General features: G+C 40.7%; 1 protein-coding gene across 1 annotated transcript; it reads right to left on the bottom strand.

Moving 5' to 3' along the window:
* Positions 1–5,834: 5,834 nt before the first annotated feature.
* Positions 5,835–7,244, bottom strand: LOC134299675 (uncharacterized; the record flags this gene model as incomplete). The annotated part of the gene is made up of 1 exon (XM_062983321.1): positions 5,835–7,244. A coding segment is annotated over one exon (1,197 nt), but the record flags the coding sequence as incomplete, so codon positions are not given.
* Positions 7,245–25,524: the final 18,280 nt, after the last annotated feature.

Raw genomic sequence — 25,524 nt, 5'->3', positions numbered from 1 at the left:
ACAGCTTGCTTGCATGCCTATTGCAGAATTATTCTTCGACCTGCAGCTTCTATCAGGCTTAGGCCGAATGTCCGGATGAGCATTCTTCTGAGTCACTTTGCATTATCTCTTCCCAAAGAGACCAGCGGTCAGGCTCTCTTTCGCTCCCTGCTGATCCTTGGAGAAAAACCTCCTGCCTCTCTCTCCTTCGGCCTGGGAAGGGGACTGCGGATCTCGGAGCTTCATTGATATTCCGGGAACGCAACTCACTTAGCAGTATCTTCGAGCACCAATAAACCAATGCAAACAGAGGGGAGCCAGATAAAACAAAAAGTAGGTCATTTCTGCGGAACAGTGACATCCACGCAACCTTAAAAGGAGGCTTCGCTTGCCATTATGGCTGCATTTTGCCCAAGAGTTTGGGAGCAATAATTTTTACAATTCTGTTCCTGCACCCTGATACGTATCTATACCTCATCTACATCAAACAGCCATAACCAGAGTTGCAGGAAACTAAAGGTGCATCTACACTGCAGAATTAATGCAGTTTGACTCCATTATAACTGCCATGGCTCAATGCTTTGGAGTCCTGGGAACTGTAGTTTGTTGAGGGACCAGTCTTCTATGACAAAGAAGGCATTGAGGCATAGTGCTTAAAGTGAGATCAAACTATATTACCGTATATACTCGAGTATAAGCCGACCCGAATATAAGCCGAGGCACCTAATTTTACTACAAAAAAACTGGGAAAACATTGACTCCAGTATAAGCCGAGGGTGGTAAATTTCAGAAATAAAAATAGATACCATAGATTTTGTCAGACGAAATTCCTCAGTGACTCGATGCCAGTTAGAACAAAACACATATACTCGGTGGAGAATGATCAACCTCTCCTGGTTCGCATTTCACATCTTCTGGTGTCTTGTCCTTCATTCTCGCTGCTGCTCTTCCACATTATGGTCTCCGGACATGGAATTATGTTTTATATTTTGGAAGGGGTCGAACCCCATATTGACTCATTGGTTTGGGTCCCCTCTTGTGTTTCTTATGGCTTGTAGTTCGGCAGGAAGGCTTGCTGGGTAAAGGATGAACCGAATTGGTAACCTACAGACTGTGTGAGGCTTCTGGAGCCATAGAGAACAATGGGCCCAGCTCGGCACAAGTGACCATAGTCCCAAATGATGATGTTTGTATGGCTATCTATTTGGGGGATCTATGGCTCCCACGATCACCCAGTGGCCCTTGAATTTGGAGGATTGTAGCCTCATTATTCTAAAAAGTATGGGCCAAAAAAAGTAAATTAACAATATACTAATAATACAATATAATAATATTAATTATATATTATATTTTACATGTAATATTCCTAATAATATTACAATATATTGATATAGTATAATATAGTAATTTATTGCCAGTATTGTACTATGGTAATAATATAATATTGTATGTAAATTTAATTTGTAAGCCGCTCTGAGTCCCCTTTGGGGTGAGAAGGGCGGCATATAAATGTAGCAAATAAATAATACCAATAAAATTACATTAATTGAGGCATCAGTAGGTTAAATGTTTTTAAATGTTTATATAAAGCTCAAATTTAAGATAAGACTGTCCAACTCTGATCAAATCATTATTCCCATCTTCTTCAATGTAAATGTGCTTATGTATCTTTTTAATAATAATAGAGTAAAATAATATATGTAATAATAATAATAATAATAATAAATACAGGAAAATGATAAAAGTAATAATAAATACTAGAGTGAAATAATAAAAGCAATAATAATAATAATAATAATACAAAATCCAGCATATCTATCTTGTTTTCTGTGTCATAATAATAATAATAATAATAATAATAATAATAATGTGAAATAATAAATGTATTAATAGTAATAATAAAAATAAAGTAAAATAAATGTAATAGTAGCAATAATAATAGAGAAAAATAATAAATGTAATAATACCAACAATAATAGAGAAAAATAATAAATTTACCATATATTCTCGAGTATAAGCTGACCCAAATATAAGCCAACCAGGACTCTCACCCGAGTATAAGCCGAGCGGGGCTTTTTCAGTCTTAAAAAAAGGGCTGAAAAACTAGGCTTATACTCGAGTATATACAGTAATTCTACAGTGTAGATAATCTTATGCCAAAACATGACTTGTTAGCATAACCTTTAAAACCTAAAGATTTTGTCCAAATCTTTATTTGCATACGCCTTCAAATGGTCTTCTTTTTCATTGTTCAATTGTTTGATATGCGTTCCGATGGTGTAAATTATTCATTAGAGTTTTACATTTTTAAAATGGTTTCATGTAACAACAATCCAGCTGGGAATGTATCCCCTGTGGATATGTGGTCTTGCTGTGTGTGTGTGTGTGTGTGTGTGTGTATGTATGTGTGTGTGTGTGTGTGTGTGTGTGTATATATACAGTAGAGTCTCACTTATCCAAGCCTCGCTTATCCAAGCCTCTGGATTATCCAAGCCATTTTTGTAGTCAATGTTTTCAATATATCGTGATATTTTGGTGCTAAATTCGTAAATACAGTAATTACAACATAACATTACTGCGTACTGAACTACTTTTTCTGTCAAATTTGTTGTCTAACATGATGTTTTGGTGTGTCATTTGTAAAATCAAATCATAACCTAATTTGATGTTTAATAGGCTTTTCCTTAATGCCTCCTTATTATCCAATATATTTGCTTATCCAAGCTTCTGCCGGCCCGTTTAGCTTGGATAAGTGAGACTCTACTGTATATATACACACACATGCATGTGTGTATATATGTATTATGTACATTTGTGTGTGTGTTTATACACAAAGAAACATACATACATTTTATGGAAATCTGCGCACCATTTTATCCTCTCTTCTGGTGACACTTAAGTGGCCATCATAAAACCCTCCACTGGCTTCATTTCAAGCCAATGTTTTCTTATGCAATTCTGTAGGTTTCTCTTTTTTACATGCACACATGTAAATAAAAATATTTTCACAGCAGCCCTTGCCAAGATGTTTGAAATAACTAAGAGCAGAAGGGGAAGAAAGGAGAGAAAGCGGTTATGAAGTATCTCAAATATTTGTCTCAGCCTTTGAAATTTTGTTTGTGCCATTTGCTTTTGTATCACGTTTTGCTGAAAGACCCAAAGGAGTTGGAAAATACACAAACTCCTTATGTAGTCCTCACATTGCTTGGCAGAATAAAAGGCAGCAGAAATAGAGCTGGATGAATACCCAACCATGGTTCCCTGGAAAGCAGATGCCCAATCCATAGAGAAAGTGAGGTTTGGTAAGGCATGGTCAAGGCAGCAGCTCAAAAGGTGGGACTAAAGGACATGAGAAGGAACATCTTGCATGAAGGTTACAATAGAAGGGAGTCAAGATCTCTTTCACCGAAGAGTCAGAGGTGAGAGAAAGAAGAGAGGAGCAATATTAAAGGTGTTCAACCTTCCTGTGCCAAAGGACCCATAGACAAGACCTCTGCTCACTTGGCCATTTGTTAGTCATTTGTTGTTGTTAATTGCCAGCTTCAATTTAGAACAACCCTACAAATGAGAGACCTCCAAGTCACCAGATTATCCACAGCTCTGATCAGGTCTTCACTCTATGGCTTCTTTGATGGAATATGGTATCTCCATCTGGACTGCAGTCTTCCTCTTTTGGTTGTTGTGTGTTTTCCAGGCTGTATGGACATGTTCCAGAAGTATTCTCTCCTGACGTTTCACCCACATCTATGGCAGGCACCCTCAGAAGAACATGGCATTACATCCTGGAAAATAAACAAGAACTCTGTGATTCCAGCCATGAAAGCCTTCAACAACACAGTCTTCTTCTTTTCCCCTGACAAAGCATTATTGTATTTTTAGTGAGTTTTCTCTTCCCATGATATGACCAAGGTATGATAGTCTCAGTTATGTCATCTTGGCTTCTAGGAAGGGATCATGCGTAACTTGTTTTAGAATAAAGTTAAAGTTTTTCCCTAGTCGTGTCCGACTCTGGGGGTTGGTGCTTATCTCCATTTCTATGCTGAAGAGCCGGCATTGTCCGTAGACACCTCCAAAGTCGTGTGCATGGAGCGCTGTTACCTTCCTGCCGAAGCGGGTACCTATTGATCTACTCACATTTGCATGTTTTTGAACTGCTAAATTGGCAGAAGCTGGAGCTAAGAGCAGGAACTCACCCCATCCCGCAGACTCGAACTGCCAAACTTCCAGTCAACAACTTCAGCAGCTCAACATGAAGTAAGGGAAATCTGCCCCTCGGAAGGAAAATCCACTCCTGAAAGAGTTATTATTGCGGGGAAAAGTTGTCTCCATTGAAGCTTTATAGCCAATCCGTGTTTAATAATAATAATAATAATAATAATAATAATAATAATAATAATAATAATAATTTTATTATGTCACAGCAAACAAGATAGATATGCTGGATTTCGTATCACAAAATCACAAATCGAACACTTCTTTCTTACCCACCTCCTCATGACTGAAGGCTGGTTACAGAATAATTAAAACTCATAAACATTGTAAATGTACTATAAATCCACATATTAAAATGTATTTCTATAAAAGCTACGTGTTACAGCATATTTCTATAAAATACATATTAAAATACACAAAACACAAGTAAAAACAAAACACATACAGTAAAGTCTCACTTATCCTACACTCGCTTATCCAACGTTCCGGATTATCCAACGCATTTTTGTAGTCAATGTTTTCAATACATTGTGATATTTTGGTGCTAAATTCGTAAATACAGTAATTGCTACATAGCATTACTATGTATTGAACTACTTTTTCTGTCAAACTTGTTGTATAACATGATGTTTTGGTGCTTAATTTGTAAAATTATAACCTAATTTGATGTTTAATAGGCTTTTCCTTAATCCCTCCTTATTATCCAACATATTCGCTTATCCAATGTTCTGCCGGCCCGTTTATGTTGGATAAGTGAGACTCTACTGTATTTAAAATACATGCTTAAAGACTGGCTTGAAGTTTCCACCACAAGCCTCATAGTTTTGGATCTATTTATCTGTCATTTTAGAGTATCAACAGAAATCTTCTCCAGAACCACATTTCAAATTGCACCAGCCCTCCTTATCCATGGACTCTCTATCCACAGATTCAATTGCCCCTGACTGGAAAATATTCCATTAAAAAACCCAAAAGTATATGATGATTTTGCCATTTTAGGTAAAGGATGTAATAGGATTTGGGCACCCACAGATTTTGGTGTTCAAAATGAGGAGCCCTGAGACCAAACCCCAATAGATTCCAAGGGTCCGCCGTAGTTAATTCTCTTCCTATCAGTTTTGTTCACTGTCCAGCTTTCACAACCATATATGGGAAATCGTACTATGGCATGTGCCATTCTAATTTTAGTATTCAATGATATATCTTATGTATATTTTCTAATCTCATCGGGGCCAATGTCCTCCAGATGCATAGCACGTCTCTACCCAATTCTCCATCCCATCACTATAAGCATCACTTTTTCATGGCACATCTGCATTTGTGAATCAATTCACAAAGTTTCATAATTGCTCAGAAGAAAACATGGGGCAGATGTTGCCAGAATGCTGGGGAACCACACGGAAATGAGATTATTGTTTTCCAAACACAACCTGAGATTTAATTACAGCTTTGCCGAGTGCTTATTAAAACTCCATCTTTCCCATTGTTTCCCAGTGCTGTGCCTATTGCTTTTGTCACTTTTTTCGTGTTGCTAATAATAAAAAAGAAGAAGAACTGAGGTGGAAAATTAGAAATACAGATTGCGGTAATTGTCTTTTTTTTCCTCTCTTTCCTATGAGGGCATACTGATTAGGAAAGTGCCATGTTGGTTGTTGTATGTCTTTCGGGCTGTGTGGCCATGTTCCAGAAGCATTCTCTCCTGACGTTTCGCCCACATCTATGGCAGGCATCCTCAGAGGTTGTGAGGTATGGAGAAAACTAAGCAAAGAGGTTAATATATATCTGTGGAGAGTCTAGGGTGAGAGAGGTCAGTATGAATGTAGTGTAGTTAATCACTTAAATTAGCATTGAAAAGCTTATCTGCTGTCTTCTTCCTGCCTCTGGGGCATCCTTTGTTTAGAGTCGTTAACTGCCCTTGGTTGATTCATGTCTGGAAACCCTCTGTTTTCAGAGTATTGCTTTTTATTTACTGTTCTGATTTTTGAGTTTTGTAATACTGGTAGCCAGATTTTGTTCATTTTCATGGTTTCTTCCTTTCTGTTGAAGTTGTCCACATGCTTGTGGATTTCAATGGCTTCTCTGTGTAGTCTGACATGATAGTTGTTAGAATGGTCCAGCATTTTTGTGTTCTCAAATAGTATTCTGTGTCCAGGCTGGTTCATCAAATGCTCTGCTATGGCTGATTTCTCTGGTTGAATTAGTCTGCAGTGCCTTTCATGTTCTTTGACTCTTGTTTGGGCGCTGCGTTTGGTGGTCCCTATGTAGACTTGTCCACAGCTGCATGGTATCCGGTAGACTCCTGCAGAAGAGAGAGGATCCCTCTTGTCCTTCGCTGACCGTAGCATTTGTTGGATTTTCTTCGTGGGTCTGTAGATAGTTTGTAGGTTGTGCTTCTTCATCAGCTTCCCTATGCGGTCAGTAGTTCCCTTGATGTATGGTAAGGACACCTTTCCTCTGGGTGGATCTTTGTCTTGACTCTCAGGGCTTGTTCTTGGCCTTGCAGCTCTTCTGATGTCTGTGGTGGAGTATCCATTGGCTTGTAGAGCCCAGTTTAGGTGGTTGAGTTCACCTTGGAGGAGGTGAGGTTCGCAGATTCTTTGTGCACGGTCTGTCAGGGCTTTGATTGTGCTCCTTTTTTGACTTGGGTGATGGTTGGAGTTTTTATGAAGGTATCTATCTGTGTGTGTAGGTTTTCTGTAAACTGTGTGGCCCAATTGTTGATTGGGTTTGCGGATGACCAGAACATCTAGAAATGGCAGTTTTCCTTCCTTTTCTTTTTCCATGGTGAATTGGATGTTTGGGTGGATGCTGTTAAGATGGTCCAGGAACTTGCTGAGTTCTTCCTCTCCATGGCTCCAAATTGTGAAGGTGTCATCTACGTATCTGAACCAAACAGTTGGCTTTTTTGGTGCTGTTTCTAGGGCCTGTTTTTCAAAGTATTCCATATAGAAATTTGCTACTACTGGGCTGAGAGGGCTCCCCATGGCCACTCCATCCTTCTGTTCATAGAATCCAGTGTCCCACTGAAAGTAGCTAGTGGTGAGGCAATGGTGAAACAACTATCATGTCAGACTACACAGAGAAGCCATTGAAATCCACAAGCATGTGGACAACTTCAACAGAAAGGAAGAAACCATGAAAATGAACAAAATCTGGCTACCAGTATTACAAAACTCAAAAATCAGAACAGTAAATAAAAAGCAATACTCTGAAAACAGAGGGTTTCCAGACATGAATCAACCAAGGGCAGTTAACGACTCTAAACAAAGGATGCCCCAGAGGCAGGAAGAAGACAGCAGACAAGCTTTTCAATGCTAATTTAAGTGATTAACTACACTACATTCATACTGACCTCTCTCACCCTAGACTCTCCACAGATATATATTAACCTCTTTGCTTAGTTTTCTCCATACCTCACAACCTCTGAGGATGCCTGCCATAGATGTGGGCGAAACGTCAGGAGAGAATGCTTCTGGAACATGGCCACACAGCCCGAAAGACATACAACAACCCTGTGATCCCGGCCATGAAAGCCTTCGACGACACAAAGTGCCATGTTACTACCCGTGAGTAAAACTGCTCAGGAATTGGTATCACAGGACAGAGTTTCAGAGAGAAAAAGTTTTTGAACCCACTACCAACTTGTAGGGAATTTCACTTTTTTAAAAATAATTTAATTATGCTATTTTCATGATAGAGGAGCAAGGGAGATCTCAGTCATTTTAGAGAGTAACTGTATAATGGGTACAAAATTGACATTAATACATACTATCTTCTGTCTGTTCTTTAAATTCAACAAACTTGCTATGGAGATTCATGCAAATCTGCACATTAAGCTCTTCTAGTTGACCTTCCTATACAAATCACAAAATACTGAATCTAATTTTGCAAGATGTAGAACAGAGGCAAACCACGTTTGTTTATTTATTTATTTACAGTATTTATATTCCACCCTTCTCACCCCGAAGGGGACTCAGGGTGGATTACAATGAACACATATATGGCAAACATTCAATGCCAACAGACAACAACATACATTAGACAGACTCAGAGGCATTTTTAACATTTTTCCAGCTTCACGATTCCGGCCACAGGGGGAGCTGTTGCTTCGCCGTCCAGTAGTGGCTGTACTTCCTCATTCCATTCCTCGTGTTTTGCTGGCAGTTTTATGGTGTTGTAAATTAGCCTCCCGCATAAAGCGTCCCTAAATTTCCCTAATTGACAGGTGCAACTGTCTTTCGGGGCTGCATAGGTCAACAGCAAGCCGGGGCTATTAATGGTCGGAGGCTTAACCCGACCCGGGCTTCGAACTCATGACCTCTCGGTCAGTAGTGATTTATAGCAGCTGGTTACTAGCCAGCTGCGCCACAGCCCGGCGCGTTGACAAATTATTATTAATATTATTATGTTTATTTATACCCCACATTTTATCTCCACAAGAACACATCTTTCACTGTTTAAGGAAGCACTACTTCTAAACGCAGAGATGAGTATCATTGACGTTTAAATGGGTTTACCGTATATACTCAAGGATAAGCCAACCCTGATATAAGCCGAGGCACATAATTTTACCACAAAAAACTGAGAAAACGTATTGACTTGTACATAAGCTGAAAGTGGGGAATGCAGCAGTTAATGGTAAATTTCAAAATAAAAATAGATAAAATTACATTGATTGAGGCATCATAAAATCATAGAGTTGGAAGAGACCTCATGGGCCATCCAGTTCAACCCCTGCCAAGAAGCAGGAAAATCACATTCAAAGCACCCCGACAGAAGGCCATTTGGCTCTGCTTAAAAGCCTCCATAAAAGGAGCCTCCACCACACTCCAGGACAGAGAGTTCCACTGCTGAACAGCTCTCTCTCTCTCTCAGTGAAGAAATTCTTCCTCATGTTCAGGAGTAATCTCCTTTCCTGTAGTTTAAAGCCATCAATGAGTTAAATGTTTTTGAATAGTTATATAAAACTGTAATTTAAGATAAGGCTGTCCAACTCTGATTAAATCATTATTCTAACTTTCTTCAATGTAAATGTGCTTACATATCTTTCCAATAATCAGCATTTATAGTATATTTTAACTATAAGTTTTGGGGGGAACGCTGTGTGTATATGAATAAGGAAAAGTGGGAAAGATTGGCATGGGAAGGGGGTGGGAAAGAAGGACTGGGAAATGGAAAAGTTTGGAATGGGAAGGGGTGGTTGAAAAGTGGGGAAATGAAGTGGAAAAGGTGTAACTTGAAAAGTAGGACAAATTGGGTTGGAAGGGAGTAACTGAGGAATGGTTATGAAGGTATGAAAGGAGGCTGAGGCGGGAAAGGAAAGGGCCTGCGGCTGTTAGGAATGGTGGAAGTTGAAGTCCAAAACATCTGGATGGCCCAAGTTTGCCCATACCTGGTGTAGACTCATAAGATGCATTTCAATTAAATTGAACTGCGTTATATGAGTCCACACTGACCATATAATGCAGTTTCAAACATAGTGTAGATGTAGCCCAGCTTGTATTAAAAATGAAAAAGTTAATCAATAGAAGTCAACCCTGAAGCAGTAGAAGATGTTGATGATCTGATATTACATAAAGAACTGAGAGTACGCAATAACCAACACCCTATGTGCCTATTTCCCAAACACATGGAAGGAACAACAGGTTTTTTTAATTTAAAAAACAGCATAATCAGCTGTTTTAACTAGACATATGTCAGCTTGAGTGGACTACAATAAACATATGGCAATGCAGAATTTATTTTGAGTTGCTCATGCAGTGCTGCTCATGTAGATCTTTTTAGTCTTAAGGCAGATATGAATTGATTTGTCTGAGCACCCTCCATTCAATTTCATATCTATTTTATATAGAGTGAGCATTGACACTGCCCTTGGGGAAAAATCACTATCAGAAATGAAGGAACAATACAAAGTGAGGCCCCTTCAACACAGCTGTATACAATTAGGATTATCTGCTCTAAACTGGATTATATGGCAGTGTAGACTCAGATCATCCAGTTCTAAGTAGATAATGTGGATTATCTGCTTTGATATTCTGAGTTATATGACAGTATGGTATTGATATGGTTAACTGGAGCAGAATTTCTCACTGGATTTCAGGCAGCATTTTTTTTTCTTGGAGATGTTTTCTATTTCTCCCTTGGTGATCTCCAATCCAAATATGAGTTGGGTGGTCTGGCTCTACTTAGCTAAAATCAGGTAAAATATATATGCTCAAAACAGTATGGTGTTGAATGTGAATCTATTGAATTATGGACACCATGAGGAGACTATGAAAATGAACAAAATCTGGTTACCAGTGTTAAAAAAAAAACACCAGAATCAAAACAGTAAATAAAGGGCACCACTCAGAAACAGGTGAATTCCAGAAAGCTAACAAGTGCCAGTTAACATCTTGGAATCTGGCCCTTCCCAGTAGCCTCAGGCAAAAGCAAACTGCTATAGCCTTTCCTGTCTCATGTGCTTCTCTTCATTGATATTTTTTTTTCTATCTTGACCACGCTCTGATGCTGCTTGGACACATGGATCCCACTTTTCATCTGTGAAATGTTGGAGGGTATCAAACGGATTGCCTAAAGCAAGGCCAGAAGCTGGAAGCATTGAGACTTCCCTCTGAAGTCCCTGGTGATCATAAACAATCATACATGTACACACACACAGCTATTCACCGTAACGTATACCTACAAGAAGGACTGAAGCTGTGAGTAGGGAGAACGGGTGACAAAAACACCCGACACACAGCAGGGAGGCTTAGAAAGCAGCAGCAGCCCTGGCATCTGCAAGCCTCTTCGACAGCAGCCGGCTATACTCACTGAATACATATGTGCACAGGCTGGGTTTATGTGTCAAACCTGTGGGAATCCCAAGAGGGAGCTTCAACGGAAAGGGAGGGCACCAAGACAGCACATTAGCATTTCTAAGGCTCTGCAACAACTGAGGAAATCTGGAATCGGGATAAATATCATTCTTTGCGCCTTGACATTGCAGGCGGGAGAGATGTTGGAATCAGCAAAACTGCCAGGCTCAGAAGGACTCCCCGCAAAGCCCTAAAGTCATCTAAGAAAAGAAAAGCTGGGAGGTAACTTGCTTTTTCAATGGGTTGACTTGGAAGCTTGTGACTTTTTAGAATGGATTTTTGTTTTTTAGCCAAGCACTACTTTTCAGTGAACAACAATAGCTTGTCTACCTGTTATTTATTTATTTATTTATTTATTTATTTGCATTATTTATATTCCGCCCTTCTCACCCCGAAGGGGACTCAGGGCGGATCACATTATACACACATAGGGCAAACATTCAATGCCCATAAACACATCAGACAGAGACAGAGACAGACAGACGCAGAGGCAATTTAACCTTCTCCTGAGGGGATGTTCGATTCTGGCCACAGGGGGGAGCAGCTGCTTCATCATCCACTCTGACGGCACTTCCTCATTCCAAGTCGTAAATTACTTAAACTTGCCTCCCCACTTTTATAAGTGGTACCTTATTTCCTACTTGATAGATGCAACTATCTTTAGAGTTGCTAGGTCAGCAACGAGCAGGGGCTATTTTTTATTTTTATTTGACGGGTGCTCACCCCGCCACGGGCTGGCCTCGAACTCATGACCTCATGGTCAGAGTGATTTATTGCAGCAGGCTGCTCAATAGCCTGCGCCACAGCCTGGCCCCGCTGTTACCGCTGACTGAGTTGTGTGAGTCTTGACCCTAAAGAGGAAGGGAGGAGGAAGGATCACATAGGTATCTGTTGGGCTGGGCTCAAAGTTTATCATAGTAAGTCCCCCACAATGGTGGAAGTTACAGGAGCAGGGTTTCTGCAAAAGTAGGGTGTTTTTTTCATTTGAGAGTTCTTCTCTCTAGGAATCTCCAGGCCCTCCAACACAACCAGATGCTGACTACACAAACTTCCACCAGATGTTGACAACAGAATCAACTGGAAGACCTACAAATGCCTAGAAAAGTCATGGAAGTTGACCATAAAATCACAGTGGAGGTCCAAGAGATTCCTATAGAGAAAATACTAATCAAATCTACAAATGATCAAATCTTCAAAAGTAAAACTCACAAATATGGACAGCTGTCCGTATTTTCTCTGAATTTATAAGGTGCAATATCTGAACTGGCCACTTGGGGGACGCAGGGGGAAGAGGGACAAGTAATGACCTTTTTGGTGATCAAAATAAAGTAACTTGTTCTTTTTTATGGCATTCCAACCTCTGAACAGAATTTGTTTCCAAAAGTGTAACCAAAGAAAGGGAGGAGGAGGTGGTGGTGGAGGAGGAGGAATGGCAACTACAACAACAATGGAGTTTGTCTCCAAGTTAGCAACCAGAGGAAGTTGTCTTCACAAACACCATTTTGATTGCAGTAGATCCAAAGCATCTTTGCATGTGTGTCCTCCTTGATCAGAGATGGACCGATCAGTGGGTCCCAACAATATACTAGTATTGTAAAGTTGTTTGAGATACTAGGACTGAATCCCTGCCCAAACATGAAACTCCACTGGGTGACCCTGGACAAGTCACACATTTTCAGCCCCAGAAACCCTGTGATAGGTTTGACTTACAATTTCCATAAGTCAGAAATGACTTGAAGGCACACAACAGCAATGAATATGGAAGAGAGCCGGTATAATGTAGTGCAGTAGTTCTCAACCTGGGGTCCCCAGATGTTTTTGGCCTTCAACTCCCAGAAGTCCTAACAGTTGATAAACTGGCTTGGATTTCTGGGAGTTGTAGGCCAAAACATCTGGGGGCCCCAGGCTGAGAACCACTGATGTAGTGGTTTGAGCATCAGCTGTGACTCTGGAGACCATGTATGAATCCTCACTCTGACACAGAAACCCACTGGGTGACCTTAAGTGAGCCACACACTTGCATCCTCAAAAGAAGGCAAAAGCAAACGCCCTCCAAACAAATCCTGCCAAGAAAACTACAGATGTTTTGCTTTAGGGTTGCCATAAGTCAGAAACAACTAGAAGAAGGCACACAGCAACATAACAGAAAGTTGCCTGAATATGCAGAAGGCATCAGATCTCATCTGATCGGAAAGGAGGCTACAAGTACTGTAGACTATATTTCACAGAGGTAATGATAAAAACTTCTTAAGAAAATCTATGAAATTTATGGGATTGCCATCAGTCACCAGGCAACTTGAAGGCACAGGCCTTCCTTTCCATGAAGACAGAAAGTTGATGCTATGGGCTATTAAATTTTCTATTTCTTTATATTTTCCCCATCTATACATTTCTAGTTAAAGCCCATATTACCAATTGCACAAAAAATATTTCCTACTGTATATTATATTTTCTTTCTGCATAAACTGTGTCCAGCTGCACATTCGAAATGCCTGGTGTCCCACTATCTGTTTGACAATCTGACCCTGACTTTGATGACCCCTTTTGTCTACATGTCCTTCCACAATTTCCCTATCAGTTATTGCCTCGTTTCTCCCTTGTTTTTCAGGTTTCTGGACTGAAGCTCTTTATGTAATTACTCCATTCCGGGTTAACATTTCTCCAAAGACCTCCTTAATAAAGCTGCCAAAGGAAGGAGTCTACATTTACATATTAAATATTAAACTCATCAGATGAATAATCTTCTTAATGAAGTCAAATTTAATCTCTACCTCCAAACTGTAAGCAAAAGGGTAAAAAAAGTTTTAAAAGCAACCTTGTTTTCTTTGGTACAACTCTATAGTTTCCTCCAACAGTTACATAATTTCATTAAAAATAGTTGTTGACTCAGATTCACTTCCAATGCATTTGTGTGGTGGGCTTTTTAAAATGCATATCACACCTTTATCATGGTATGGGATCTGCATTAACAGCAGTTGGGTTTGCAAGGCCATGTCTTTACTTGTTATTGTGTATCTTAAAAATCATTTCTGACTTATGACAAACAATTTGGTGAACTGGTTTGAGCATTGTACTGTGATTCAGGAGACCAAATTTGAATCCCCTTTCAGCCATAGCAAACATGGGGTGACCTTGGGCAAGTCATGACCTTGGGCAAGTCAGGGGCCGGGCTGTGGCACAGGCTGTTGAGCAGCTGCAATAAATCACTCTGACCATGAGGTCATGAGGTCGAGGCCAGCCTGTGGCGGGGTGAGCACCCGTTAATTAAAAATAAAAAATAGCCCCTGCTTATTGCTGACCTAGCAACCTGAAAGATAGTTGCATCTATCAAGTAGGAAATAAAGTACCACTTATAAAGTGGGGAGGCAAGTTTAACTAATTTACAACCTGGAATGAGGAAGTGCCGTCAGAGTGTATGATGAAGCAGCTGCTCCCCCCTGTGGCCAGAATCGAACATCCCCTCAGGAGAAGGTTAAATTGCCTCTGAGTCTGTCTGTCTCGATCTCTGTTTGATGTGTTTATGGGCATTGAATGTTTGCCCTATGTGTGTATAATGTGATCCGCCCTGAGTCCCCTTCAAGGTGAGAACGGTGGAATATAAATACTGTAAGTAAATAAATAAATAAATAAATAATGCTCTCCAGCCTCAGAAAAATGAAGGCAATCCTCCCCCTTGAACAAATCTTGCCTTCATAAGTTGGAAATTACTTGAAGGCACCCAACAAAACCAACAAAACCAAAGACAAATGTCTTATTGTGGGAGATGTTTAGCATTGCCTTCTATTGAGGAAGACCATGTCCGTAGGTGTGAATTGCCTAAAGCCCCTCAGTGGGTTTTGCATGGATGAATGGACATTTGAGCTCTGGTCTCTCAGAATCCCAGTCTAGCATTTGAACCTGCCTCTTCTTCTCTCCTTCCACAGCCAAGCAGTGGCCGCTGGAAAGGAGGGAGTGCCTGACATCTGCTTCTGGATCCAAGCATGATGGAGGTATGTCTGCCTTCTTCTCTCCTTCCACAACCAGAGTAGGGCAAGTGGGATAGAAGGAGGACCTTTCATCTTCTTCTGGACACAGGCTAGATGGAGCTGAGCCCTGCCTCTTCTTCTTGCCCCGAACCACAAAGAGAAGTGGGTAATAAATAAATGTTGTTCTTATTGTTGTTGTTGTTGTTACTATTATTATCATTTTCTCCCTCTGAGGTCAGGGCAGTGGCAAGTGAGATGGAAAAAGAGCCCTTTATCTCCTTCTAGGCCTAGAGATGACGGAGATGAGTCTTCATTCTTCTTCTCTTTCTCTGCAGCCAGAAGAGTTACAGTTCGTATGAAAGAAGGATCTTTCATCTGCTTCTAGGGGCAGGCAATAAGGATGTTATCACGAAATCAGAACAAATACAAACAACAACAACATGAATTATATAAAATATATAAATTATGAAACATAGCTCCAGTAGAAAATATAGCCTCCCCTACAGTCATTTCTAATTGTCCTAAAAAGTAACCTGGCCTGGAAATTCTATAGAATGTGAACCCACATCACCCTTGCCTCACCCTCACCCAGAGCAACTCACTATAATCCAATTTCCTTTATCTGTCTGGTATGATACGATCTAGGCTAGCCCTGGGAACATCTATAGGACCCCTCTGTGAATCCTTCATGACCCTTTATTATTTGAGTTGCCCTCCTCTGGACACATTCCAGCTTGTCAACATCTCCCTTCAATTGTGGTGCCCAGAATTGGACACTGTTATTCCAGGTGTGGTCTGACCAAGACAGAACAGAGAGATAGCATGACTTCCCTGGATCTATACACTAGACTTCTATTTATGCAGGCCAAAATCCCATTGGCTTTTTTAGCCACTGCATGACTAGCCACTTGGCTCATCTTTAACTTGTTGTCCATGAGGACTCCAAGAACTTTTTCACACATACTCCTATCAAGCCAGGCGTCCCTCATTCTGTATCTTTGCATTTCATTTTTTTTCTGCCTAAGTGGCGCATCATGCATTTGCCTCTGTTGAACTTCGTTTTGTTAGTTCTGGCAAATCATCTCTCTAATCTCTCTAATCTAAAATCATTTTGAATTCTTCTCCTGTCTTCTGGAGTATTGGCTATCCCTCCCAATTTTGGTGTTATCTGCAGATTCGATGATCTTGCCTTATAGCCTTTCATCTAATCCAGTGATTCTCAACCTGGGGTCCCCAGATGTTTTTATTTATTTATTTACAGTATTTATATTCCGCCCTTCTCACCCCGAAGGGGACTCAGGGCGGTTCACATTATATACATATAGGGCAAACATTCAATGCCCATAAACACATTGAACGAGACAGAGACAGACAGACGCAGAGGCAATTTAACCTTCTCTTGAGGGGATGTTCGATTCTGGCCACAGGGGGGAGCAGCTGCTTCATCATCCACTCTGACGGCACTTCCTCATTCCAATGTCGTAAATTAGTTAAACTTGCCTCCCCACTTTTATAAGTGGTACCTTATTTCCTACTTGATAGATGCAACTATCTTTCGGGTTGCTAGGTCAGCAACAAGCAGGGGCTTTTTTTATTTTTAATTGACGGGTGCTCACCCCACCACGGGCTGGCCTCGAACTCATGACCTCATGGTCAGAGTGATTAATTGCAGCAGGCTGCTCTCCAGCCTGCGCCACAGCCCGGCCCCTTTTTGGCCTTCAACTCCCAAAAATCCTAAGATCTAAGTCATTAATGAAGATGTTTGATGAAGGTGCATTGGGAAAATATATTACTTGTATTAGAAACTATATATTGAATGTAATCATGTTAAGAAATAGAAATAGGAAAAATATAATCACAAGCAGAATTGTATGCCTATAGCCCAAAAATACACTCTGCTCAGCAAAAGCAAGACCAAAGTTCACCCTGAGTGCCAGGGACATATGTTAAGTGTCAACAAGAGTAGATAAGCTAACGGACAAGAGACAAATTAAGGCTTTTTGGGATGTCAAGATAAGACCTGGCGCCAGGGGGGAGTTCTAATGACTCTCTGACAGCTAAGATAGTAGGAAAATCCTTAATTAATGGATTCTGAGAGCTTAGATGGAAATTCCAGAGATAACGCCTAATGGAGGGTCAGAGGTCTTGAAGTAGTCTATATTTTAGGAAAATGCAAAGATAGCTTTTAAGTTAAGTGCCGAGTAAGACTTTTTTGACACTAATTGGTGATTGATAATACCTATGTGACGTAGATAGAGGTAGGCCAAATAGTATATAAGGATCTGTGTTTCTTTGTCTTGTACCCTTTTTTCCTGGAAACAGGGGGGTCTATATTGCTTATTCTCACTGGCCACTGAGAATAAACGTCATTTTTTCTATAGCCACCGGAACTCTCTTTGTCTCATTTCCTCAAACCTTTGTCTGCCATTTCATGTTGAAGAGAACCGGGCCCAGTAGCGGCATTTGGGAGAAAACCAAAAATTCATTCACACTAACCAATTATAGTTCCATGATTTAACCTCAACTGCCTTGGGCTGCAACTTATGGAAGCCTGGGGTTTGTAGTCTGGTAAGATACTGAAGGGCTCTGACTCCTCTCTTAACTGCAGCTCCCAGGATTGTATGGGATAGAACCTGGTACCTAAGTCAGAATCACAATGCAATAAGTATGTAGCGTGGATGGGGTTCTAGCTCTATCAGCTGGAGATTTGCAGTAAAGTTTCCCAGGCTGAACATTTCTTCCAGGTAGGATCTCTCCCATTGCCTTCAGTTGGGAGGAAGTTCGTCTCCATCTGAATGCTTTGCAGCCAACCTGTGGCATCTTGAAAGGACTACACTGAAATAAATAAAGAAACAAAGCAAGAAGAATCATCAATGGCCTTTTCTTCAAAGCCTGCCTTGCCTTCAGTTTTGCCCCCAGAGGGAATTGGATTTTCATCTTTCTGGGCTGAAAAGGTCAAGGATAACAGACTCACAACATTTAATATGCATTCCAGGAGTGAGTGGAAGAGGAGGGCAAAAAAAAGGGGGGGGATACTTAGAAAACTGGACAATAAAGGCAGCATCGAAATACATTTTGACAAAACCCAAATCAAAACATCTCTCTCGTTCTGTGTCTCTTTCTCTCCCCTTCTCGGAATTGTCATCCGCTCTTTGTTGTAATATCTTTAAGGTATTAAAATGTCTCCTGCCAGCAGTGTAGCTAAGTCAACATCTGCAGTATTGATCTTTGACACGTGGTATTGAAGGGGATACAAAGACGGCCTCGCGGCTTTGCTGAAGCATCGAAATTAGAATATAAAATAAAAAGACCATTGTCTGAGTGTGTTGCTGCCTTTCCCCTCTTTTGTGCCTGCTCAAAGTTTCTCAATAGGGAGCTGGGCACGAAATGGTAATCTTTGGCACGGATATCAAACCACCCTTCTGTAGTGATGGGATTACAGAGAAGGATGGCAGAAAAAGAGGAATGAAAAAGCCCTTGTTCTTTAAGTCTGTTCAACATTGGCATCGTCTCTCAGAAGAAAGGGTGATGCAAGGACTACCATGGCAAACCCAAATTGTGGGATTTGTAGTTTTGCAAGGTCTTTAGTCGTGGATTGCTGTGAGTTTTCCGGCTTGTATGGCCATGTTCCAGAAGCATTCTCTCCTGATATTTTGCCCACATCTATGGCAGGCATCCTCAGAGACTGTGAGGTCTGTTGGAAACTAGGCAAGTGGGGTTTATATATCTGTGGAATGATGTCCGGGGTGGGAGAAAGAACTCTTGCCTGTTTGAGGCAAGTGTGAATGCTGCAATTGACCAGCTTGATTTCCATTGCATGGCCTTGCAGCTTCAAAGCCTGGCCACTTCCTGCCTGAGAGGAATCTTTTGTTGGGAGGTGTTAGCTGACCCTGATTGTTTTTAGTCTTTAAGACCGGGCTGTAGTGCAAACTGGTTAGTAGCCAGCTGCAAGATATCACTACTGACTGAGAGGTCATGAGTTCGAAGCCCGGGTCAGATTGAGCTCCTGACTATTAATAGCCTAGCTCGCTGTTGACCTAAGCAGCACGAAAGACAGTTGCATCTTTTGAGGAGAAAACCTAGGTACCACTTTATGTGGGGAGGCTTATTTACGACACCATAAAACTTGCAGCAGTGTGTGGAAAGGAATGAGGAAGTACTCCATCAAGGACTCGATGCCACAAGTGTAAGATGAAGCAGCAGCTCCCCCTGTGGCCAGAATCGAGCATATCCTCATGAAGCCAGAAGCTGGAAAATGTTAAATTGCCTCTGTGCCTGTCTATATGTTGTATGTCTAACGGCATTGAATGTTTGACAAGTACAGTAGAGTCTCACTTATCCAAGCCTCACTTATCCAAGCTTCTGGATTATCCAAGCCATTTTTGGAGTCAATGTTTTCAATATATCGTGATATTTTGGTGCTAAATTCATAAATACAGTAATTACAACATAACATTACTGCTTTTTCTGTCTAATTTGTTGTATAACATGATTTTTTGGTGCTTAATTTGTAAAATCATAACCTAATTTGATGTTTAATAGGCTTTTCCCTAATCCCTCCTTATTATCCAAGATATTCGCTTATCCAAGCTTCTGCCGGCCCGCTTAGCTTGGAGAAGTGAGACTCTACTGTATATGTGCATTGTAATCTGCCCTGAGTCCCCTTTGTTTTGAGAAGGGTGGAATATAAATACTCTGAATAAATAAATAGTCTTCTCTGCCAAAGAGTGCCAGTTCTTCACCAGACTATGAATACCAGGATTGCATAGGAATGAACCATGGCAGTCAACGCAAAGAAAAACTTCACTTCACTTCACTTCACTTTATTCCTTAATTAGTCGCTCTCCACCAGAGTGCTCTGAGTGACTTACAATTTAAAATATCATTCCACATTCATTGTACTGTATAAAGGCACTCTATAAGAAGATTGAACTAAAGTAGAGCCAAAGACCCATATAATGCAGTTAAATTAAATCTTATATGGGTCTACTCTACACAGACCATATAATGCAGTTCTAAACTCATTATAAGGCAATGTAGGCAGTGAATGGCCCACAGGAGAGACCATTTCATGAAGGCGTTCGGGGCATTTATTTCAGAGTGGAAACCATATTGGCCGGATTGCAACAGCGTGTTAAGCTTCACGGAGCTAAGCCATCCGATGCAATCCTGGCCTTTATTATGGAGGCTGCATTGGGAGGATATTAATACCACCAAATTATTAATATCAGTTTGATTGCCCCACTATTGCACTTGGATAGAATATGTGTGTCTCTCCTCCCTGGATTTCACCCCGCAGGATGAAGCTGCATATTGTTTCAATATCACAGGGCAATTCTTTAATCCTCTTTGATTGTATTTATTTCCCTACCTGCCCTCTTGGGTTTCGAAGCTTCCCCACTTCCCTGATTAATTTAATGTGCTTCTTCTGCAGCATGGGAACTGATGGTTGATCCAATGTAGAGGGTTCTGCCACGATCATCCATCAAATGAGCAAAAGGTAAGGGACAGGAGCCCTTTATTAATGAACTCGCTTATACACTTGACATTGCTTGAGTTTCTAATTTTCTTTTCTTCTTTCCTTTCCCTCAAATACCTTGTCCCTCTCACTTTTTTCATAGAATCATAGAATCACAGAGTTGGAAGAGACCTGGTGGGCCATCCAATTTAACCCCTGACAAGAAGCAGGAAAATTGCATTCAAAGCACCCCCAACAGATGGCCATCTAACCTCTGTTACAAAGCCTCCAAAGAAGGAGACTCCACCTCACTCTTGGGCAGAGAGTTCCACTGCTGAACAGCTCTCTCACAGTTAGGAAATTCTTCCTAATATTCAGGTGGATAATAAAGAGTATGTGTGCCAATTTTGATCCATATCCAACAAGCCATGGAGCAGCCTTTTGTGATACATACATACATGCATACATACATACATACATACTTTGACTTTTATAGATGGATAGGTTTCCCTTACAGCTAAGAGCAACAATGCAACAAAGTGAAAGACATTAGGAAAGATGTGGATTTCTATTTTTTTGTGAATAGCCTAAATCAGGGGACCCCAAACTAAGGCCCGTGGGCCAGATGCGGCCCTCCAAGGTCATTTACCTGGCCCCTGTCCTAAACTTTAGACTTAGGGTTGACCTACATCTACCTGATTTTTGGAGATCTCTTTGCTTACCTATGGTCTTATGAGATCATCTAAATGGTTTTGGAGGTCACTTTCCTTACCTATGGTCCTATGAGACCATCTAGATGGCCTTTGAGGGTCCCTTTCCTTACCTATGGTTTTATGAGATTGTCTAGACAGCCTTTGGGGGCCCCTTTCCTTACCTATGAAACCATCTAGATGGTCTTTGAGGTCCCTTTCCTTATCTATGGTCTTCTGATGGCCTGATGAGCTCATTTAGATGGTCTTTGGAGATCTCTTTGCTTACCTATGGTCTTATGAGATCATCTAGATCAGGGGTCCCCAAACTAAGGTCCATGGGCCAGATGCGGCCCTCCAAGGTCATTGACCTGTCCTCTGTCCTAAACTTTAGACTTAAGGTTGACCTAGGTCTGAAACGACTTGAAGGCACACAGCAACAACAATCCTAATTTTGGACTATTTCATCATAGTCCGGGCCCCCAAAAGTCTGAGGGACTGTGAATCGGCCCTCCACTTAAAAAGTCTGAGGACCCCTGGCCTAAATGCACACAGTCCCTTCTGGTCTTGGAAACTACGCAGGGATGGTACTTGGTGTTTACTTCGCACTTTAACCTCAAGACACCTTTTCACCCAGCACCACACCAGAGTCCAGTAGTACTAACTACAGCAGTTTATTAAGAAAAGCATGTACAAAGGGGAAAGGGGCATTTCCCAAAAGAGCAGTAAAAAAGGAGATATAACATAGTAATCATCTATATGCAGAAGAGTAGTAGTCCAAAAATGGCAAAGTACATGAAGTCAAGGGATTCCAGATCACAGGCATACATCCATGAGCATGGAAAACTTTTTCCAAGGCAAAACTCTTCCAGGAACATAGGCAAACACAGGAAACTTAAATCATGAACCTGAGAGCTAAGACAAGAACCTGAACTTTATTGGCAAGGATGTCCACTCTGAGAGACACCAAATAAACACCACTTAGTTTAAGACCAAGCCTGACTAAGAAGCCATGAGATCATGCCTCACACACCCGGTTTCACGGATTTCTCTCAGAGTCTCTCTGAATACCTAATTAACCTCTCCTTCACTCCCTCTGTTCAGAGACCTAATCTGATATTGTGGGAAAACTCTCCATCAGCTGAAGGGCAATTCTCAAGAGAAATGGACCTTTCACCTGTTGCTAAGGAACAAATATTGGAATCCAAAACATCCTCTGTCTCATCTTCAACTGCCTGCATTTTTCTGTTCTAAGGCCTGCAATTCACCACGATCACACACAGACTCCTCAGTTTGAAACCCATCATCCCCCTCATCCTCTGAGACATCCCCAGCCTCTTGCTGAGCCCCAACACTTGGATGGTAGACCACCAGTACTACCATCAATTATTTATTTATTTATTTATTTCCATCATTTATCAAGGTCTCGGTGTCACAAGTGGAAGATGAAGCTGGAAAATGTTAAATTGCCTCTGTGTCTGTCTATATATGTCATATGTCTAATGGCCACATGCTTTCAGCTCTGTTTCAGAGGAACAGGCTAAACGACTCCTGAGTATTTGCTGCCTGAGAAAACATTATGAAATTCATGGGGCTGCCATAAGTCAACAGATTACTAGAAGAGGTGTTTCCAGAAACAGGCCGGGCTAAATGATCTTTGAGGTTTTTTCCAATTTAAATCATTTCAGACTTTGACTGTGATCTACGTCAAAGATGGGACCCAGGCCTAAACACAAAATTCATTTGCTTCATGGAATCCTTATACACCGTATTTTTCATAAACTTGCACATGAAACAAAATTTGTGTACACTGAACCATTAGGATTCAAAGGTCATGACAAAGTGACGTATTAGCCACTCATGTGGAAAATTTGAGATTTTGGAGTGTTTGAGGTTTTGGGATAAGAGATGCTTCTCCCTCCACCTGTCCACCTTTTTGCAATGAAAAATTAGCTTTGGACTGCTAGAGATGCAGAACTGCTGCCCCCTAGAGTCCAAACTGAGTATTGTCCAACCAAAAAGATATGATTACTCTTTTTAAGATTATGCAATGCTTTTGACACGAAATAAATAACTCTTTTTAAGGAGAAGCAAGAAGTGGGCAATTTTGCTTCAATCCTGGCTTTGATCAACCTTCTTCTGTTTAACATTCAAACAACAAGCGGGGGGATACAGCTGCGTCATGAAGTCCTTCAGGACACTGTATGAGCATCTACACTGTAGAATAAATGCACTTTGACCTCATTTTAACTACCATGATTCAATGAGATCCTGGGAGTTGTGATTGTACAAGGACTTTGGCCTACTTCTCAACAGTGCTGGCGGCTTACCAAATTATAAATACCAGGATTCAAGTTGCATTCAATCAGAACAGTTAAAGTGGGGTAATTATACAATGTATATAATTAATTATACAATGTAGATGCAGACTCTGTCTGTGCTGTTCAAAGGAAAGGCATTGATTCTTTCAGAGAGATGGGCAGGAATCAGGATGTCAATGCAATTGCTCTCCAGTGCTGTATCTTGACTGCCATCTAGTGTCCAAAGCAAGAAAGTACAGCCACACAATTCTATATGTTTTGAATTACTTTTCTGGAATACAACTCCCAAAATCTCCAGTTTCCAAACTAGCTGGAGTTGTAGTCTGCAAAAAAAAATAAAATACTTTTCTCACATTCCACTTCTGAACACCTATACTTGCATTTGAGACCACTATAACTGCCATGGCTCAATGCTACAGGATCATGTGAGTTGTAGTTTTGTAAGGGCTTCTCTGCCAAACGTGTGCTGGTGCCTCAACACACTAAAATTCCCAGGATTCCGTAGCATTGATCCACGGCAATTAAAGTGGTGTCAGACTGCATTACTTCTACAGTGTAAATGCACCCCTAGATTCTCCAATGGGACTATATAGTATTCTTGGGGCAGAAGACATTCATTCCAATAAAGTTCGCTCTCATCCCCATATTCTCCAGGAAGTTTCCCCTTGAGATATCATTTTCAATTTAGGGCAACCCTCAGGCTATCCGATCGCAAGGTTTTCTTGGCAACGTTTGCCTTTGCCTGCTCTAGGAAACACCGACCCTTGTGCCTGAAATTTAAACAGTTTCTGGGAGCTATAATACTTTGATTTGTCAAATCAAAGAGAAAATGTAGTTATGTGAACCTTGGAGCATAACAAAGAGAAATGTAGTTCAATATGCAATGTGCATCGAATGTGAAAAGTTCAGCTCAGCAGCCTTCAATAATGTAGAGTTTTTGTCCTTTTTTACCATGTCTATCCTTTTTCATCACATGTCCTTGGATGTACATCTTTAACTGTGACTTGTGTGCAAAGATGAATCATTTTCAGGATTTGCTTCCCATTGCAGGAGAAGGAAAATGTACAGTATTGTTTCTGTATTTACAGACTGCGAATTGTTTCAGGGTTATTGTCATGTGCATAAATGAACCCATGGTTCATGTACAGAAAGCTGTCTGCAATCATGTCAATCAACCCTCTATATCCAAAGATTCTGCATCCAAGGATTCAAACATCCACGACATAAAATAATTCCTCCAAATATCGCAAAAAGCAAAGCTTGATTTTGTCCATTTATACAAGGGACACGGTTTTACTAAACTACTGTATATAAGGTTTTTAAAAACTACTGAATATTGTATATATTCTATTGCACCATTCCCTTCCCCTTGAATTTCAGTACCCATTACTGCTCAGACTATTAGCTGTTGATGATACTGTTTTTATGTTATTGTCTTGTTGTAATGTTGTTGATTTTATTGAGATATATTTTAATCTATGTTTTGTTTTAATTTTGTTGGATCAGGCTTGTCCCCATGTAAGCTGCCCCAAGTCCCTTCGGGGAGATGGAGGCGGGATATAAAAATAAAACTGTTGTTGTTGTTAGTATTATTATTATTGACACAAAGACATAGTAAACAAGATATATATGCTGGATTTCATATCACAAAATCACAAGTTGAACACTTCCCAAGTGTTTAGGATTATTATTATTATTATTATTATTATTATTATTATTATTATTTGTCAGAACCCTGCTACTAGAGCCTGGATGTGGCTCTGAGTTTCAGGGTCACTGACATTGATAAGACACCGGCGTCCCAGGACTCGGAGGAGAAACGGCTGATGGACTTGGCGGGGAATTTGCGCGGGGTTTTACTGAGCGGGAAGAGACTGTTCAAATGAGGGGGAGGGTATATAAAGGAGGGTTGGCCGGAGCCTCCCATTCTTGGCTTTTCTGATGTTCATGTTTCCTACAGTAAAAGTTCCTGGTGATACCACAAAGAGTCTCGTGTGTTCATTCAGGAGCGGCTGTGGTGAGCTGACACTAAGCCAAGAATAC

This window comes from Anolis carolinensis, chromosome 5 (genome assembly GCF_035594765.1).
Source record: "Anolis carolinensis isolate JA03-04 chromosome 5, rAnoCar3.1.pri, whole genome shotgun sequence".
Lineage (NCBI taxonomy): Eukaryota > Metazoa > Chordata > Lepidosauria > Squamata > Dactyloidae > Anolis > Anolis carolinensis.
This window is presented reverse-complemented; position numbering and strand designations above follow the sequence as displayed.